Source organism: Dipodomys spectabilis, unplaced genomic scaffold (assembly GCF_019054845.1).
Source record: "Dipodomys spectabilis isolate Male_0828 unplaced genomic scaffold, ASM1905484v1 ptg000526l, whole genome shotgun sequence".
Classification (NCBI taxonomy): Eukaryota; Metazoa; Chordata; class Mammalia; order Rodentia; family Heteromyidae; genus Dipodomys; species Dipodomys spectabilis.
Window position 1 is genome coordinate 3,403,388 of NW_024871203.1, and position 19,378 is coordinate 3,422,765.

General features: G+C 43.2%; 2 protein-coding genes across 2 annotated transcripts in view; both read right to left on the minus strand.

The window, feature by feature from the left end:
• Positions 1-209: 209 nt before the first annotated feature.
• LOC122099638 (elongin-B-like) lies at positions 210-566 on the minus strand. The gene has a single exon (XM_042670195.1). It carries the CDS (start codon positions 564-566, stop codon positions 210-212), a length of 357 nt encoding a protein of 118 aa, XP_042526129.1.
• Positions 567-14,765: 14,199 nt separating this feature from the next.
• Positions 14,766-19,378, minus strand: part of Sms (spermine synthase) — a 59,219-nt gene continuing 54,606 nt past the window's right edge. Inside the window, exons 10-11 of the mRNA XM_042670165.1 lie at positions 17,307-17,422; positions 14,766-15,289 (exon numbers count right to left, since the gene is read on the minus strand). Coding sequence (XP_042526099.1) covers positions 15,250-15,289; positions 17,307-17,422 — 156 coding nt within the window. The 3' untranslated portion in view covers positions 14,766-15,249. The remainder of the gene's footprint in view (positions 15,290-17,306; positions 17,423-19,378) is intronic.

Sequence of the window (19,378 nt, forward strand, 5' to 3'; positions counted from 1 at the left end):
CCCAAGTACTGCTGGGAGAACCCGCTGATGGAGGGCCCCGCCCTGTGCTGGGAGGGTACAAAGGGGAGCAGGAAGAGAGGGCGCAGGAGGGAGCAAAGATAGGCACATAGACAAATAGAAGCACAGGCAGTGTTTATTTTTTTCAGGTAGACATGCAAATGTTTTATTGCAAGTGGGGTGCTGGGCCTCTGGGGACAGGCCGGGGACCGTCACGGCGCAGCCTGGCCGCTGGCGCTGCCTCCGGAGTCCTTTGGCTTCATCACATCTGGAAGCTCCGGTGGGCTGGAGAAGGGCTCGATGTGCAGGGCCTCAACCGTTTCATCTTCCAGGAAGGCTAGGCCCACGGTGGCCGGGACATGCGGCCGCGCCGTCTGACTGGTGAAGCCACACTCCCTTAGCGTTTTCTCGTCGTCTAGAAGCTGGTCGTCCTTGTAGAGACGCAGCTTGTCTGGTGGCCGCTGGAGGATGCCCTCCACGATGCGCTTCAGCTCGAACACGGTGCTCGACTCTTTGGCGACAGTGAAGATGGTGGTCTTGTGGCGCCGGATCATGAGGAACACGTCCATCCTGGCGGCGGCTACTTCGGGCGGCGGCGGCTGTGGCTTCTGGCTGCAGCGTTGCTTGCTTCTGGCAGCAGCTGGTTCAACGGCAACGTCACCTCGCTCCGCCCCTTACCAGCAGCCCTTGCGCGGGCCTGGCCCAGGATGCCCTGCATGCAGCCCCGCCCACTGTAGTACCACCATTTTAGGTTCATGCACATTTTCTAAGACAAACACTTCCCTGGTCAATTAAATTCTGAAAATGTGCTCGATCGCATGAGGTCTCAGGTAAATGAACATTAAAACCACAGGAAATCACCACCTGCACTGGCAAAAAATGCAAAATCTGACCATCTCAAGTACGGCCGGGAGAACCCGCTGACGGAGGGCCCCGCCCTGTGCTGACATCACTGCCACGCCTCCTCCCTCCCTCTCTGGCAGGGCAGGGCATCAAAGGAGATCAGGCAGTGGGTGGCTTGGCGGGAGTTGGGGGGGAGTGGAAAGGGACACGCAGCGGAGACTGAAGCAGGGAGAGGTCTGTGATTCCCATGGGAGCCCGTGAGAGGTGCACGAGACCCGTGGAGTCTTAGGAGAAGCCCGTGAGAGGCACGTGAGGCCTGCAGGAGCCCACGAGAGGTGCATGAGTCCTGCCCAGTTCTAAGAAAAGCCCGCGAGAGGCACATGAGGCCCACAGAGACCTGAGCCAGCAGACAGGCCTGCAGAAGTCCTGTACAGAAGTAGAGAGGCCTAGGGAAAGGGCTGTGGAGAGGCAGAGAGGCCAGCAGACAAGCTAAGAGGCCAGAGGAGAGGTGGAGAGCTGAGAGCCTACAGAAAGGCAAGACCTGTGGGAAGGAGGGAAAACAAAAAACACACACTTCTTGGAGGTTGCACCTGCTCCTACTTCTAAGGTAGCCGAGGACAGGCCATGTGCAGACCAACTAATAAAACTCCTTTCTTACCTTTAACCATGCTTCCGTGGGTTTTCTTTGCTCACAGGTTATTACATTGGCAATGAAGCAATACAACAACACCAGCTCTCACACCCCAGTCTAAGTGTGGAAATGGTAAGGCCACTTTGGCACCATCGAATAAACCTGCAGTCTGGTGGAACAGCACTGAAAGAAGTGGAGTTGTTTTTAAGTAAGTCTCCAATGAGGTGACCTTCTGAAAGGAATTGCAGATTTGAAGGCCAGGAACCAGGCTGTAGAAAGCAGCACTCGGGAAAGGACACCATTGTAAGTCACCTCTGATGAACTGAGCCAAGTACCTTTGCAATTTTAGACAATTTGTGTTTATTAGCCCTTCACATGCAGTGACCTTTGTGACCGGTGGGATGTTTTAAAGGAGTTCACTGGCACATAACAAAACCCCATAGCAAGGTGAATATTTTTCAACTTCTCTCTACATTACTGTAGCAGTCTGATTCTGCCATAAGAAGGTTATTTGTTCTTTAAATCCCAAAGCCTGGCAGGCACTGGTGAGAGGCTGAGATCAAGTGGCTGAGATCTGAGGATCCTGGTTCCAAGCCAGCCCAGGCAGAAAAGTTCATCAGCCTCTGTGGAGTTTTTTTGGACTTTTTTTGCAAGTCCTAGGGCTTGAACTCAGGGCGTGGGCACTGTCCCTGAGATTCTTTTGCTTAAGGCTACTACTCTACCGCTTGAGCCACAGCACCACTTCTGGCTTTTTCTCTTTATGTGGTACTGAGGAATCAAACCCAGGGCTTCATGAATACTAGGCAAGCACTCTATCACTGAGCCACATTCCCAGGCCCCTGAGACTCTTATTTCCAATAAACCACCAGAAAAACAGAAGTGGCACTGTGACTCAGTGTTAGAGCACTCACCTTGAAAAGCTCAAGTGCAGCACCTAGGCTGCCCTTGTAATTAATTAAATGACAAAGCCCATGCATTTAGGCCTCAATGCATTCATTCCATGAAAGAGAAAATAGGCCATCTGTTTTTCTTGTTTATTCATCTCTCTCCATATTCAGTACCCAGTGATTCTTACTGTTAAGTTGAACCACTAAGTCCTTTATACACTACTGGCTCTTCCATAGTCAAACTACCAGACAGACATATCATCTTTCTGAGGATTTACATTTCATATTATTCCTTGAGTTATTTATATTTTCATTCTATCCTAATTGATTACTATGGCAACCAAACCCTGAGAATTCAGAGCTCAACTGGGCATGGTCTTCACCATCCAGAAGCTTACAAAGCCTTTAAATACAACAGTTAACCCTAACCAGTGTTAAGCCAGATGCCAGTGGCTCATTTCTATAATCCTAGCTACTCAGGTGGCTGAGATCTGAGGATTGTGGTTTGAGGCCAGCTCCAACAGAAAACTCCATTGAGACATTTATCTCCAATTAAGTACCAGAAAACTGATAGTACAGATCGGGCTCAAATGGTAGAGCCCTAGCCTTGAGTGAAAAAGCTCAGAGACAGTGTCCAGACCCTGAGTTCAAGCTGCAGTGCCACACACACCCCCCCCCACAAAAAAGTGTTAACACACAAATGGAAGATCACCCAACCCTTTTTCAAATACGACCTTTCAGGACATATCAAGAACACCTAGCATCTGTACTGCTCCTGTTAATTAGCATTTAACATAGCCAGCCAGCTTGGAGATGTGGAGAAACTGAAGAAGCACAGACTATTTGGGGAAAATGTAATACATTCATGATTGTGAATACTGAGAAGGCAGGGCTATTAGTATTTTCCAGATTCCACTGCTTCATTTAGTCTAAAAGCAGCCACAGTACAACAGAATGGGCAGTTTGGCTGCACTGGCTTAAATTCTAATGTCCTTTCACTCAAATTTTTAAAACCTGACATTTGCTGAGAAACAATAAAAGATATCATTTGAACACTTAAACTATGCCAGGCACCAATCTAAACATGGATTCTTTCACTTGATCTGCAGAACAATCCAGATGGTGATGCTCTTATTATTCCTGCCTTACAGATGCACAGACAGGAGCCAGAACCAGGAAATAGCACACACAAGAATTTCAGGCCAAATCTGTGAAGGAAATAACCCATTTTTACTCACTGTGACTTTTGTCCTTAGGGAAGTATGAAAGACTCCCATATTCTCTGTACCTCCCTAATTTGAAGCCATGTTGAGGGGCTCCATTCCCAATTCCTGGGTCAAGATGAGTTAACACCAAGTTGGAGTGCTGGAAACTTATTTACAAACAGTGCCGATACCATTTAGAAGTATGTGCACTACCTAAATTTTGTCTTTTGAGAAAAACTATCCATCCAACTATAAAAATTGCCTTGACAAAAAAAAAAGAATTTCAGGCCAACGATTTGAGTTGAGGGCCTCTGCTCAAAACTACTTTTTTGGGCTGGGAATGTGGCTTAGTGGTAGAGTGCTTGCCTAGCATGCATGAAGTCCTGGGTTCAATTCCTCAGTACCACATACACAGAAAAAGCTGGGAGTAGCACTGCGGCTCAAGTGGTAGAGTATTAACCTGGAGCAAAAGAAGCTCAGGGACAATGCCCAGGCTGAGTTCAACCCCCAGGACTGGCAAAAAAACAAACCACTTTTTCATTCTGCATCCCATGAATAGTCTTTGTAAGAGTTGGTATTGTTGTGATTGTGATTATTACACTATAACATCACTAAGTATGACATAAGTGCTACTTTTATGCTTCAAAATTTAGAGATGGGGGCAGTATACAGGTACTTGGGCTTGAACTCAAGGCCTCACATTTGCACTGAGTTTTTCTGCTCATAGCTGGTGCTCTACAACCTGAGCCAATCCTCTAGCCTAGCTTTTTACTGGTTAGTTGCACATGGAATGTCACAGAGTTTTCTATCTGGTTTGACTTCAAACCATGATCCTCAGACCTCAGCTAGCATTATAGGTAAGCCATCAGTGCCCAGTTCAAGGATGCTTCTTAAGTCTGTCTTAGTCCACTCCTTCAGGCGAGGAGCAGAGAAGAAATAATGCTACCTGTAACTGTTATCTTCTGTGTCCCAGAGCAGAATACAATTTGGTCTTCTGCTCCATACTTACCAAGAGAGTATGTTTGCCCAATGCCATGTTCCCTAAGTTTCCAGAAAGTGCTTCTTTCAGAGACCCACAAACGTTGGCATGGCATGCCAATGAAGAATGCCTGTATACTTGACCATACTGATTTACAGATGAAGTGCCTCTTAGTGCTTTTGATTAGTTTCCTCCATAGATTTTTCACATCTCTTTACTAATTAAGAGGTCATCTGTTGAGTGTTTTGCTTAAAGTAGGATCCAGAGTGAAAAGGCTGAGTCCTCACTGTATTTGTTGAACTCAAGCTAGACTGCTTCTGTCTCCGAGAAATTCTCCTTATTACTGTCAGCACCATTAATTTTGAATTCAGAGCATTAAGTACTCCTTGGATTTTAGATTAAAGTCTCAAGTCAAATGTGGTGAACTGAATTCTTTTCCCCAGTTCTTCATTCTACTATTCCTCATTTCCATACCATGCCAACCTCATGATTGGCACATTTCCCTGGCTCCTGAACTTCTGCTTGGCCATACTCTGTGCTCTATCACAGAGGCTTCACATGTGCTTACATCATGATGCTTATCCTATTACACACCCGCCTTTCACCAGGAGAGCATGTCTTAGATGGCCACTGGTTCAAGGATAATGAGAGATACGTGGAGCTGACCTTGCCCTATCACACAGCTTAGAGCAGAGTCCATTCTGACTCAGCTGAACCCCAACCCAGCCCAGAGATGAGTGAAAAACCAACACTTGGTACTATAAGCTGGTGAAATTTCAAGTTTCCTGGTTAGGCAGTGTTATTGCAGTAATAGATGCTACATAAACTCTCATCAGCTATGGATTAGTCAGCTTCACATTACTCCAATAAAATACTCAAAAACAAATCACTATAACAAGGTTTACTTTGGCTCACCATTCCAGAGGCTCTAGTCTGAGATGAGTCAGCCTTATTGCTGTGGGAAGCACAGAGCAAGAGGACCAATGGGATCCCATGATCCCTTTTGAGGTCAATCTCCCATGACCTAAACACCTCACTAGGCTCCACCTCTTTTTTTTTTTTTTTTTTTGGTCGGGCCTGAACTCTGGGCCTGGGCGCTGTCCCTCAGCTCTTCAACTCACAGGGAGTGCTCTACCACTTGAGCCACAGCACCACTTCTGGCTTTTTCTGCTTATGTGGTGCTGAGGAATCGAACCCAGGACCTCATGCATGTAAGGCAAGCACTCTACCACTGAGCCACCTTCCCAGCCTAGGCTCCACCTCTTAAAGGTGCATACACAACACTTCCCAATAGTGCTATCCTTAGGAATAAATCCATGGACCTACCGATGCTGTTAACAAAATACTATATAACAAAGTACTATAAATTCAGAGGCTTAAACAGCAAATATTTAGTATCTCCAAAGGAGGAGGCTACAATGCTTGATAAGAAATGTACTCATTATCTTGCCCATGTAATTGTAACCCCTCTGTACACTTTTTCACAATAAAAAATAAAAATTAAAAAAAAATTTAGTATCTCATAGTCCTGGAGGCTCTTTGGCTGGAAGATGACATCTTCTCTGTGTTTGAATCACCGCTTTTTTTGTGTCCTGATCCTGGGTCCTGAGCTCAAGGCCTGGGTGCTTTTCCTGGGCTTGTTTTTGCTCAAGGCTAGAGCTCAACAACTTGAGCCACAGTTCCACTTCTGGTTTTTTTGGTAGTTTATTGGAGCTAGCTGTCCCATTGACTTTCCAGCTCAGGCTGGCTTCAAACCATGATCCTCGGATCTCAGCCAACTGAGTAGCTATGATTACAAATGTGAGCCACCAGCACCTGGCTGGAAATCTCTCTTAAAAATCACACATAACTGCTAAGTTAAATCCTCCTTGACACTATTTGAAATGCTAGTCTCTACCCCATATCCTTAGAGGAAGGCACTATTATTGTTTTCAGCACTTTCAATGCATTTACCTGTATATGTATGTTCTCATAAAACTATAGTCAATCATTCTAAATGTGCTACAGATTACACAAACTACTTTCATATGGAAGTAGTTGCTAATTTTTCTGCTGTAAAAACCAGGAGCTGGAGGTTTAGCTCAAACATTAGAGCATCACCAGCAATGAGCAGAAAAAGCCAAGCAAGTAAGAAGCCTTAAGTTCAGGCACCAGTAGCAGCAGGGTTCATAGGAATGCATGCATGCACGTGTGCATGCGTGAGCACGCACGCGCACACACGCACACACACGCACACGCACACACACACACACACACACACACACACACACACTGGCCTGCTGAAAAAAATGTACCCTTTTCTAAGAATGTAAATCATGTCTGATAAGATCTACCTATGGACGTGAACACTGGGGATTATGACTTTAACATCACTTGGAGGAGTGCAGTTCAACCCATAATACAGTTCCAGATTGCTTTCTGGGGATGAGGGGGGGAAAAGATTGAGGGCTTGGTACCTTTTGTGGTTAATAGGAAACTAAAGAAGTAATCTTCTTATATAACAGTGGCAGCGCTAGATATTATTAGGTTTGCTGTCTTTTCAGCGTTGTGTTTTATTGGGCACTTACAGTAAATCACCTCCACCTCTGCACATCTAACTACAACACAAGTGCTTTCTTTACAGCTTTCACCTTATTAAGCCTGCCTTTCTCTTCCAGCAGTGCTACTAATGTCCCGTGGCTTGTGGCTGGTGCTTTACGCTTCTCCCCCCATCCCCCACCCCCCACTAAGAGGCTGCCCATTTGTTCTCTCTACACATTGCCCCAAATACATCCCAGGCTACATCTCCTCAGACTCCCTACACAGCGGCTGCAGCAAAAGTGGTGTGTAAGTGCTGTCGAGAGCTGTTCTTGTACTTTGGAATGGAATCATGCAGTCTTTAATCTCTCTTCTTCTTATTCTTTGTATTTTCAATCAACCTGCAAAAAGACCCAAGCATGAATTGAAATTTGTTCCAGTTTTTACACTCCACAGAAATAAATAAACTCACCTAAACCCATGAAATCAAAAGTACCATCCAAGCTCCAGTAAACTGCATATTTAGTTGAGTAAAGAGTATAATCCTTTTATCCTGGGCTTACACCTCTTTGTGTGCGACGTTTGGACCCTGAACAGGGTCTGTACAACCTTTTAGAGCCTAGTAGACTTGAAAGTGATTGTACTACTCTTTGCTTCCAAGTCTTCACTAAGGCAACTTTATGCAGCACTGCTGTTTTATAATCTTTCAAATGTTGGGGGTATCACTGCCTTTTCGTATGAACTGGGAATTTAAACTAGAGCCCCAGATTAATGGTTTATCAAATTGCTGGTATGAACTGGGAATTTAAACTAGAGCCCCAGATTAATGGTTTATCAAATTGCTGGATGTTTTTAAGTACTGGGAATAAAACCCAGGACGTCACAGTTGCCCTACTATTGCACACTTGCCCTACCATTGAGCCACACCCTCAGCCTAATAGTAATCAATCAGTAATTCATGTTAGCAACTACTACAACTCCTACTGCTTCTTGACGCCTCTTAAAACATATTGATAGCCGGGCACTGGTGGCTCACGCCTGTAATCCTAGCTACTCTGAGAATCACAGTTCAAAGCCAGCCCAGGCACGAAAGTTCGTGAGACTCTTATCTCCAATAAACCACTAGAAAACCGGAAGAGGCACTGTGGCTCAAATGGTAGAGTGCTCATCTTGAGCTGAAGAGTACAAGGACAACGCCTAAGCCCAGAGTTCAAGCCCCACAACCGACCAAAAAAAACACATATTGATATATAAAACATTTAAATCCAGCCGTGATTCTTGTCACAGCTTCGTGTGCTTTTCTGCAGTCTGCCCAACTCATCCAATTTTCCATTGGCTAGTACTGAGCCCATCCAATTTTCTATTGGCTAGTACTTAAAGTGTGGTACATGTTAGCCACATCAGCATCCTCCAATGGATGGTGAAAATACAGCCTGCTGGACTCTGTTTTCACAAGATCCTCAAGTAATTGCCCTATACACATGCCTCCTTGATTTTCTCTACCTCTTTCCAAAAGGCAGGACAAGCCGTTATTGCAGTACAGCCTGTCAAAGTCCTTTGCCACTTTTCTTGGAAAACTGAAACCTTTTCATGGGAGGCTATTTTTTTTTGGTTGGTCATGGGGCTTGAACTCTGGGCCTGGGCACTCTCTCTTCAGCTCAAGGCGACCGTTCTACTACTTGAGCCACAGCGCTACTTCCAGTTTTCTGATGGTTTATTGGAGTTACGTAAGAGGCTCAGACTTTTCCTGTCCAGGCTGACTTTGAACCACAATCTTGGCCTCCTGAGTAGCTAGGATTATAGGAGTGATCCCTGGCTTGGGATCCTATTCTTGTTGGAAATATTACTATGGTTCTTCCTCTCAGACCTCTGCCTGTTCTCTCTCTCTCCTGTCTGCCATATCTCAGAAGAACATAAAAACTAAGCTCAGCAGTTTCTTAGTAGCAGCTCACACTCAGGCACAAACAATAGGAAAGGCAGTGGCCTGTTTGAAGATTCCTTCCCTGGAACCTTTCATCTCCAAGCAGCAGGACACACAAGAGTGTGAGACTGTAAGGCCAACTGCCACACAATCCTCTTCCTCTTGCTGGGTGTCCTTTTAGTAAATGCAGGACTCTGCTCTTCTGGCTCATGATCTCCAGGGGAGCCCTTACAGCTATTGTCTTTCTCTGGGTAGTCAGAAACGTCTCAGGTATGATTTAGGTTTTCTGAAGCCTCCACAAACCTGCCATTGTTCTCTTATGTCCTAGAGATTCAGTTATGTGTCTTTGGGTGCCACAGGGGTTCCCTGCTACTTGGCCCTGTTAGGTTTTTGGTTCTGTATCAAAAAAAAATGTTTGTTAGCATGGTCTATCAAACAGATAGGAATCCAACCAGGCCTGAAGTACCCCCTCCCTCCTCTTTTCTTGTTTTAAATATTTCACATTTTATTTGGAAGTAACTCCAAATTTAAGAAGTTGCAAATTGGGTGCCAGTGGCTCTTGCTTGTAATCCTAGCTACTCAGATCTGAGGATTGCAGCCCAGTCAGACACATCTTGAAGACCCTTTCTGAATGGCTTAGAATTCAGTATGCTGCTTATTTTAATACATAAACCTTTCTGCATTTAACAAGTTGGAGCCAGGGGACAGAGTGGATGGAACTGAAAGCAAGAAGCCCAAATGCATTGTTTCAGCCCCAAATCCTGGTTTCTGTGGATTGGCTGGCATTGGCATCTGAGCCCTAGACTGGCCTAGACCCATGTAGAGGCTGGTGTGGGTGAGAATAGACATTATAGGATGATATCAGATGGAGAGCAAATAAAAGAAAAAAAGTCACAGAAATGGCTGGCATCCAAAAGAGCTGCCTGTGGATGTGAAACACTTCTTGTTTTCCAGTGTACTGCCACACATATCCCAAGTTTCCTTTCCTCCTCAGCTAGTGAAGGCACCAAGGAATAGGAGAGATGAAGTCTAGGCTTGGAACATCCCCTTCAGCAGACGATTCTTGATTCTTTCACCAGAACTGGGAATGAGTGCTCACTTCAGGTTACACCCATTCCCTTTAAGCAAAGATGGCTTTTCTTCTTCAACAAGCCCAATTTGGTAATTTCTTCAAGCCAGCCTATTTCCTCTATGTTCTAACTTGGAAAAGAATTCCTCTTTACTGTGCACTCTCACCTCGTAAAATCCTACTCCGCTCATAGAGAGCATGGTCCTAAGCAAAAGGGACCCCGGGGTCTAGTCCAAGGCCATCTGGACTACTTGTACTGAGCCTCCTACTTCCTCTGCCTCTACTTCAGAACTCCAGCTCTGAAGTGAGAACTTCAATCCAGGTGTCTATTCCTTTCTACCAAGATACACTTTTTGCAATAGATCTGGAATACACACACAGTAGTGTCTGTAAGATTACTTAATAAGGCCATAGAGGAAATTTCAAAGGCATCAAAAATGTGTCATGTAGATTGTTCCTCCTTAACATTGGAAGGATAAATATGATGTGGTGAATTTGAGGTAACAAACCTAACACATTTTTAAAAAGGAAGCAAAAGGCCACAAAAGACTATCTAGAAAGTAGAGAACAAGAAATACAGTAGAGAACAGTAGTAGTCGAGCTAGTACAGGTAGTAAAAATCACTTACCATGAGCTAATCACTAACCAAGATGGAAAAGCTTTGGAACATCCATTTAAGAGCAAAGGCCAAGGTAGGAGGACCATGATCAGAGGCCAGCCCAAGGCCAAAAACCAAAAGCCAGATTCTGAGAAATAAACTAAGACAAAAAGGGGTGTAGAGAGATGGTTCAAATGAGCAACTGCTTGCCCAGCAAGCACAGACCTAGAATTCAAACTCCAGTGCTACAAAAGAAAGAAAAAAAGAATTCCCAAATAGGTAGAACTATGAATGATCTGTGATAAGATTAAGTCCAAGGTTAAGACCTGTAATCTATAGACCTGCCCTTTCAAGTCTTAACTATGTTGGGGCTATTTATGGGAAACAGGGTGAACAATCCCCCAGTCCTCTCCATCTGGATACGGGAGGTGTTTATCAATAGCCTTTTTACCCAGGAGGGCCCAACTCAATTCACTATGTTACATTCATGAGTGAGGTTGGGGGGAGGGGCATTCCCTAATGCTTCATCATGAAAGAATTGCTCACTGCAATGATCAAGATTGGGTGCTACTCAGGAAAACTATAAGCAGTAATGAACCAGCCTAGGAGTCCCTGGGACCCCTGGACACAAGAGATAAGTATTCCTATCCAGAAACATTAATCACCTGATTTCCCAGGGAAATCACATCCAAGAATATTTTTTCAAAAGCTTTCCAAATGCACTGGGCTATTCTGTGCTCATGCTCCATTTCTCATTTTTGAAATAACAAGTAAAGCAGAAATCAGTGGAATGGCTGCACCAGGTAATTGAGATTTGAAATGGTTCTGGCTGAGAAGAACTGGCCTGCCAGAGTTGATTTGAAGTTCTGACAGAGGAGTGAAAGAACTCACCTACCTTCCCCCACCACCCAAGTCCAATACAACAATGGAAGCATGGAGGTCAGGGGTTCTTCATTTGGGGTCTGGCTCAAATTCTGTGCAACTGTTATTAACATCTGTATCCTTGAGTCCACTAACCACTTGCTGAATTTAGCATTTGCCTGAAGCACAAACATAGATGACAAGCCACATTACCATTAGCCATTCCTATAACTTTGTCAAAAAACAAATCAGACACCTGATCACATTTCAGTTGCCATGGACCTTATAAATATACTTCTTCAAAATTATACCATTTGCCCTACCACATGATCCAGCTACGTAACTAGTTAATAAGGCAGCAAAAATAGTACACCATAAATTTTTCGAAAACGAATAAAAAAATATGTAATTCTACCTACTTGATGTGTTTTAAACCATGATTCAGAGAGGGGACTCACCTGTGTCCCTAGGCAGCTCCCAAAAGCCCAAGGTACAAAGTCAAGAACCTCCTTCCCCACACGAGAAACTGAGAAGTAGGGCGTTGGGGTTGTACCCCACCCCCTCCCTGACACACACCCCAACTTGTCCTCGTGGGGCTGCAGGCCTAGTCAGTAATATTAACAACTCTTTCACGATGCCGCTTTAAAACCAAGCAAGGTTAACAGAAACAAGTGAATGTGGTTTAGTGACCAAAGCACAGCCATGTTACAGTTGATTTGACACAAAAGACACTTGGCAACAGGGTGACCAAAGGAAGGCAGGTGTTGCAAGGTTGCACAGCAGCTCTCATCTGCTAGCCAGGTAGCAAATAAGGCTGCCCAACCAGCCTGCTGTTCAAAGAAGACATGGTAAGGGCTTTGTGTCCCAGTGAAATTCTGCACACCGTTGCTCCCTGAGCAAGGGTCACTATGAGAAAAGTGCTTAGAAAAACAAAGCACTGGTTGATAGGCCACACTTCACAGCAGGCTCGAAAATCAAGGGCCTCAAATGGAGCCAATGACACAGGACATGATACCCACACAGTAAAATCCCTCCCTCTCCCCCACGAGTCACAAGACAGAATGCTATGGATCAATTTATTGACAGATGGTAGAGAGAATGCCAGCTCTTGTGTCAGCAATAGTTAATGCAAACAAGGACATGACTATTCAAACTGCTCAGGAAGGAGTAGCACATTTATATTTTTGACATCAGCAGTGTTCTAGCCCATTAAAAACACCACCAACCTAGCCTTCCTCTGGCCCAGTTGGATCATTATTAATCAAGTTTTATAAATATTCAATCACTTTTCCAAGAGAAAGCAGCATTTCATTTTTTAATAAATCAATCCTTAATAACTGATGTGCTGAATAGAATTTAAACTACAGTCAGATTTGTCTGGTCTTTCATTTAAAAGCAGCTATAGAACACTATGATATATTCCATTATAAAGGAATATAAAGTAAAACAACAGTGTTAATCTTTCAACATTTTTTTTTGGCCAGTTCTGGGGCTTGAACTCAGGGCCTGAGCACAGTCCCTGAGCTTCTTTTGTTCAAGGCTAGTACTCTACCACTTGAACCACAGCACTACTTCAGGCTTTTTCTGTGTATATGGTACTGAGGAATTGAACCCAGGGCTTCACTCAGGCTAGGCAAGCACTCTACCACTAAGCCACATTCCCAGCCCTCTTTACAACATATCTTTAAAAAGAAAGCAAAAGTGGAGCTGGTTTTTAGTTTTCTGAATTCCGTTTACATGCTTTCATTTAAAAACAATAGCAAAGATATTCAAAACAAACATCAACCTTTTCCTAATACAGAGAAACAAGCTCTGTTAGAATTCACTATTATCCTCCAAGACAAAAATATCTTTCCATTCATGTCATCTGCCTGACTGATGCTATTTCCTTTACCTTCTCCTAAGTGTTTCCTCCATGGCCTGGTATAACCTGATCCACTCACTCTATGTCTATCTACCTTCTCTCCATGCTTTCTTAATGATCGATCTGTTGCCTTGGCCTCAACCTATTCACCAAATACAAGGTCTCAGACAAACAGCACATATACTTGATTTCTTTTCTAAAATAAGAAGCTAAACAATTCCATTGACCCTGAACAGTATTCTAGCAATAGCTAGAATCATTTGCAAAGCATTATAGAATTTGGAGGAGGAAGACCTATATAGGCTGATGACCTATACAGGCTTGGAACTATTTCATTTTAATCTACTTCTAACATGACTAACTTAACTCCCTCTACTCTACCTTATTATTTCTTCTATGCCAATGTAACAAAAAAGGAAAGAGTGGTGTACAATCATTTTTCAAAGAACATTCATTGTATATTATACTATTTGTTCCAAACTTGGGAGAAAGATTATTCTAATATTTTGACCCTAATTATATCTTGTTGAATAGCTTTGCTTACTGCAAAATTACAAAGGAAATGATAAAGTGTGAGCCTTTTATAAAAATAAAAAAGATAAGCCCATGATATCTAACAATCCAAGTCAATCAAATCAATATAAGTTCCCTTTCATATAGACTATTACTTGCAATACAATGCAAGTTGATAGGTCCATACACTTCCTTAGAAAGAGTTCTCAACTTGTTCTTTTTGCTCCATATGTCTCTCCAGAAAGTCTACTGTGTATCTACGCTACTCGACAATTGTCTGGAAGTTTCATAACAGCTATCCAAAACTATCTTTATGACATCTAAGACACCAAAATAAGAAAAGGAACACAAACATGATTTTGGCTTTCAACTTTATACTCAGGTAAAAATCTCTTGTCATCTCAGACCAACTTTATAATACAGGCTGTGCACCATCTACCACAGTTGGTAGGTGAAGTCATTACTACTGTTCAAAAGGGCCCCAAAAGTCATCTGTTTTTGTGTATGTGTGCTAGTCCTGAGCCTTGAGCTCAGGGCCTGAGAGCAGTCTCTGAGCTTTTTTGCTCAGGGCCAGCGCTCTAACAACACTTTGAGCCATAGCATCCTTCCACTTCTGGCTTTTTATTAGTAAACTGGAGACATGAGTCTAACAACAGATTTTCCTGCCTGGGCTGGTCTTGAACCATGATTCTCAGATCTCAGCCTCCTGAGTAGCTAGGATTGCAGGTGTGAGCCACTGGGGCCCAGCTATCCATCCCATTTTACAGTGACAAGGGGTGCTGTCAGGGAACTAAAAGTAGTCCATGTAGTCGCTTTGTTCAAGGCCATCAGAGGCAGGAAAAGGGACTAAGCTAAAATAAAACAAACAGAACACATGAAATATCTCTTTTGTAATTTTAATTGAAGCATTCCTACTCATTTTGAACTCTTTCTCTTATAAGCACCAAATTTAATACCTAAGTCAATTTTGTGGGAAAGAACTTCCCTCCAGAACAAAACAAAGATATTCATTCCTCCAAATGTCCAAATTGAAAATCTGCCAAAACCAAAACAAAACTAAATAACAAAAAAACCCACACAGAAATAAAAAGTAACAAAAATCACATTCTAGGGGGGGTCAGTGCATTTCGTAGTCTTTGCTTGCTGTCTAATTGTCCTTCAACTGACTTGCAAAAAAAAAAAAAAATCAACGCCCTAGCTCATCAAAATATACATTTTTCCATTGGCTTTTTTAAATTAAAAATAATTCCTAAAAAGAGAAAACTTGAAGGAATTCACAATTCATTTGCCTGACTCGCTTAGATGTCATATACAGAATATGGAGGTCAGGAAGGCTATTTGCAGCACATTAGGGAGGTTCATCTTCAAGGTTTAGCTTTCTTCCAAACAGTGTAAAATACCCACCTGGACAAGGTGTCAAGGAATGAAACAGGTCACACAAGAGAGAACAGGCATCATTTAACATTTGTATTGGAAGATGGATGGTAGGGGTGGCGGTGGGGTAGGGAGCTTCATGGCTTTAGAACACTGTGGTAATGGGAATGAAGACCTTTGAGTAAGGCCACTTTGCAGCCTGGGAGACCTATCTCCTGGGACTTGTGAGGAGGCTTGAGTTGACAAAAGGCTAAAGGAACTGGTACTACTACTACTGCTTCCAGGATCTAACAAAAGGTTTGTACCAGAAGAAAAGGAGAGAGGAGCAAAGGAGGGAGACAGGTAGGGGACAGTGGGAGAGAGAGAAGGAAGGGAAAGGATGAAGGACACTGATTTCAGTTAACATAGATCGCATGCAGCTGTTCCTAGAGAGCTCCCTGTGGGCAGTGCAAAGTGTAGGGCAGGAGGGGAGGAGTCAACATTTCTGCAGAGCAGGGAAGGGCATAGATAGGTACGCTAACAAGATACCCTTTTCTACAGTGGAGGTGACAAGGTTTGTTTGGGGACTTTTGTTTTAGGGTGTTTTGTTTGTCTGTTGGTCACTGGTGAGGTTTGATCTGCCTCTGACATGCCTCAGCAATCACTACACCTAGTAGGGCAAATCCAGCCTGGCTGCAGACCAGCATCCATTCTACTCTCCCTCAAACCTAGACTCTGCTGACTCCACCCCCAGCCTGTGCACCTTTCAGAAGAAAGGATGTACAAATTCCAAACAGCACACTCCTTTCAAGTCTTTGTTTGGGGCCTTTCTTTTTCTTTTCTTTTTTTTGCTGGTGCTGGTGCTTAAACTCAGGGCCTGAGCTTCTTTATGCTCAAGGCTAGATCTCTATTCTTGAGCTACAGTGCTACTTCTGGCTTTTTCTGAGTAGTTTCCTGGAGATAAGAGTCTCATGGACTTTCCTGCCCATGCTGGCTTCAAACTGCAATGCTCAGATCTCAGCATTTGGGGGGGGGGGGGGGGGTGTCAGTAGTGGGACTTGAACTCTGGGCCTGGGCACTATTCCTCAGCTCTTCAGCTCAAGGTGAGTGCTTTACCACATGAGCCACAATGCCACTTCCAGTTTTCTGGTGGTTAACTGGAGATGAGTCAAATGGATTTTTTTTCTGCCAAGGCTGCCTTTGAACCAAAATCCTCAGATCACAGCCTCCTCAGTAGCTAAGGTTACAGGCATTGAGCTACTAATGCCCAGCTCCTTTCCAATCGTCTTTATTCTCTGGATTTACTTTATTAAGTAGAATAATAGGGAACACTAACATTAACTGTAGTCCTGAGCCAGTATTATTTTAATCCTTAATTTCTGCTGCAAATTGGCATCAAGTTTCATGTATAGAAACAAGCGTTAAAGTCAGATTGTTTTAGTGAATCCAATGAGTGTCTCTGGAATTTTTAACCTGCCAGACAGGGGTCGGTTGTGGGGCTTGAATTCAGGGCCTGGGTGCTGTCCCTGAGCTCTTTTATACTCAAAGCTAACGCTCTACCACTTTGTGCCACAGCTCTACTTCTGCTTTTCTGGTGGTTAATTGGAGTCTCATGGACTCTCCTGCCTGGGCTGGCTTTCAACAACAATCCTCAGATCTCAGCTTCCTGAGTAGCTAGGATGACAGGCGTGAGCCACTAGTACCTGGCATATATGGTGCCACTTTAATCCATTTTATGCATAGGTCCTTTAGAGGACGAGTAAAATAGGCCACTGGGCCCCACCTCCCATGTAACAGCCTCTGAGAACCACTGCTTTGGATCAATCCTACTTGCTTATGAAGAGCACCTAAGAAGTGAGAGCAAATCTCAACTCAGAGTCTCTGGGAAAGGGACCCAGAAATCACTAATTTTTAAACCTCCCAGTAGTAGTCCCTGCCAAGTTTGAAAAACAGGACTTTATAGAGTACACAGTTAATTCTACCCATTATTAGGATTTAAAACATGAAACCAGTATAGGAATGATTTGAGTGTGATAATCTAGCAACGCAGTTCATGGTTAAAGGATACAATTCCAAGTATGAAGGGACACAGACAATCTCCTTGGAGAACTCCACAGGACAATACAGGCGCCCGAGCTGTTCTTCATAGAGTGACAGGGCTTCAGTCAAATTGACACAGTTCCCCTAAATCAAAGAGAGAAAAGTGAATAATGGCATTCATAAGTCCTACTCATTTGAAGGTCTCTAATAAACGAGAACAATTCTAGCTAGAGATAAAATTCATCTTCAAAAACGAGATAAAGCCTCTGTACTGTCACAAATTGCATTGAATTCTATTTATAGATTCATTAGTTCATTCTCCTTCTGCCTCATTTACCAAGCAATTTCAAATTATGAAGAGTATGAAGCAATAGAAAGCAATGAGACCCATTTCTCATTAATGACACAGTTCATTGTAGCCACACCATGCAATTCAGCAAAGATTCATACACATAACCCATTCAAAGTAAGTTTTTTTTCAATAATGGTCACCACTGTGTTGAAAATGAAGTATCAAAATGATGATGTCTTTAATTTCCAGAATGGTTTCAACTACAACCCTCCTGAGAGACCAAAATGCTAACATGGTATGATATTCACAGCTCATTCTTTCCCCCAAAATCTGTGATGAAGGCATGAAACAAAATTTCACTTAGGATATACATAAAAATATGTCTGAGCTATAGTCATTATTAAGAACTTTCTTTTAACTTGTTGCAACTATTCTCTTTTATGGACCACTGCTTCAGCCTCCTTGGCAGCCAGAGTCAGCGGAGATTCTAGGATTAGGACCAGCCCCCTTACAGTCTCTTTCAGCCTAGAATCTGGATGCAGTGCTTAGAAACATGGATACCACCCTGTACCCATGAGGAAAATAATAGTGATGAGAACCAGAGAAGCTGGCCAAAAACCTAATAGAGCTGCTGAATGCAGACATTGCATTTTTGAATCTTTAAGGTGTTTATGAAAACACAGGGGATTTTCTTAAAATGTACATTTCACTCAGAAGTCTAAAGTAAGTTTTTATGGTCATTTTAGCACACTCCCAAATAAGTATTTAAAACTGTCCATTTCTGTTTTTGTGCCAGTCCAGGAGCTTGAACTCAGTGCCTGAGCACTGTCCCTGAGCTTCCTTTGCTCAAGGCTAGCTCTCTACCACTTGAGCCACAGCTCTACTTCGGGCTTGTTAATAGTTAATTTGAGATAAGAGCCTCACAGATTTTCCTGCTTGGGCTGGCTTTGAACCAAGAAACTCGGATCTCAGCCTCCTGAGTAGCTAAAATTACAGGTGTGAGCCACTAGCACCCGGCTTTCGTCATTTTCTTTTTAACCACTGATGTTAAACACTCAGAAAACTATTGGATCTAGCGTTGATTCTATTTCTTCTTCCTAATAACTTTATTAATTTTCCTTGAAACAACCAATAGACAAAACAATATGGGTGAAAATTATTTACAAATAAAGGGCAGCCAATTATGCTAGAACTTGAGAATGGTATTTTGAAAACAATGAGCTAGCCTACTATGTATGATGGACAGGACGTTACATTATTCCAAGAGCAAGTCTTGGTTTTAAACTTAGCATGACGTCGTCCTTTAGTGCCAGCCTGTTTAATAACCCATCATCTAGGGTCCTGGAGTGGAATTTGGCCAATGTGCCCTTCCCAGCATATAATTTGGTTTCAACATCAAGTTCACCATGAGAGCATACAAACACCACATGTGTAATTTACGATTCCCAAATAGAAAACACTGCCCAGTTGTTTTTAGAACACATCACCCCTGGGGAACTTATATAGAATGAAAACGGCACCAAGGTGCACAGCTAAATGGTTTTCTGCCATCTTAAAACTGACACCTTGTTCTTTCTTTATAGAAGGTAAATGGGATGCATGGGCTTCCTTTTAGACAATGTGGTAAGAAAATGGGAAGATTTCAATTTGCCTTTCCCAACATTGTCAAGGAGTTTTTTTTTTTTTTTTTATTGTAAAGCTACTATACAGAGGGTTACAGTTACATGAGTGAGGTTATGAGTACACTTCCTCTTGAACATTGTTACCCCCTCCATTGTTTTCCCCCTACCATCCCCTCCCTCCCTCCC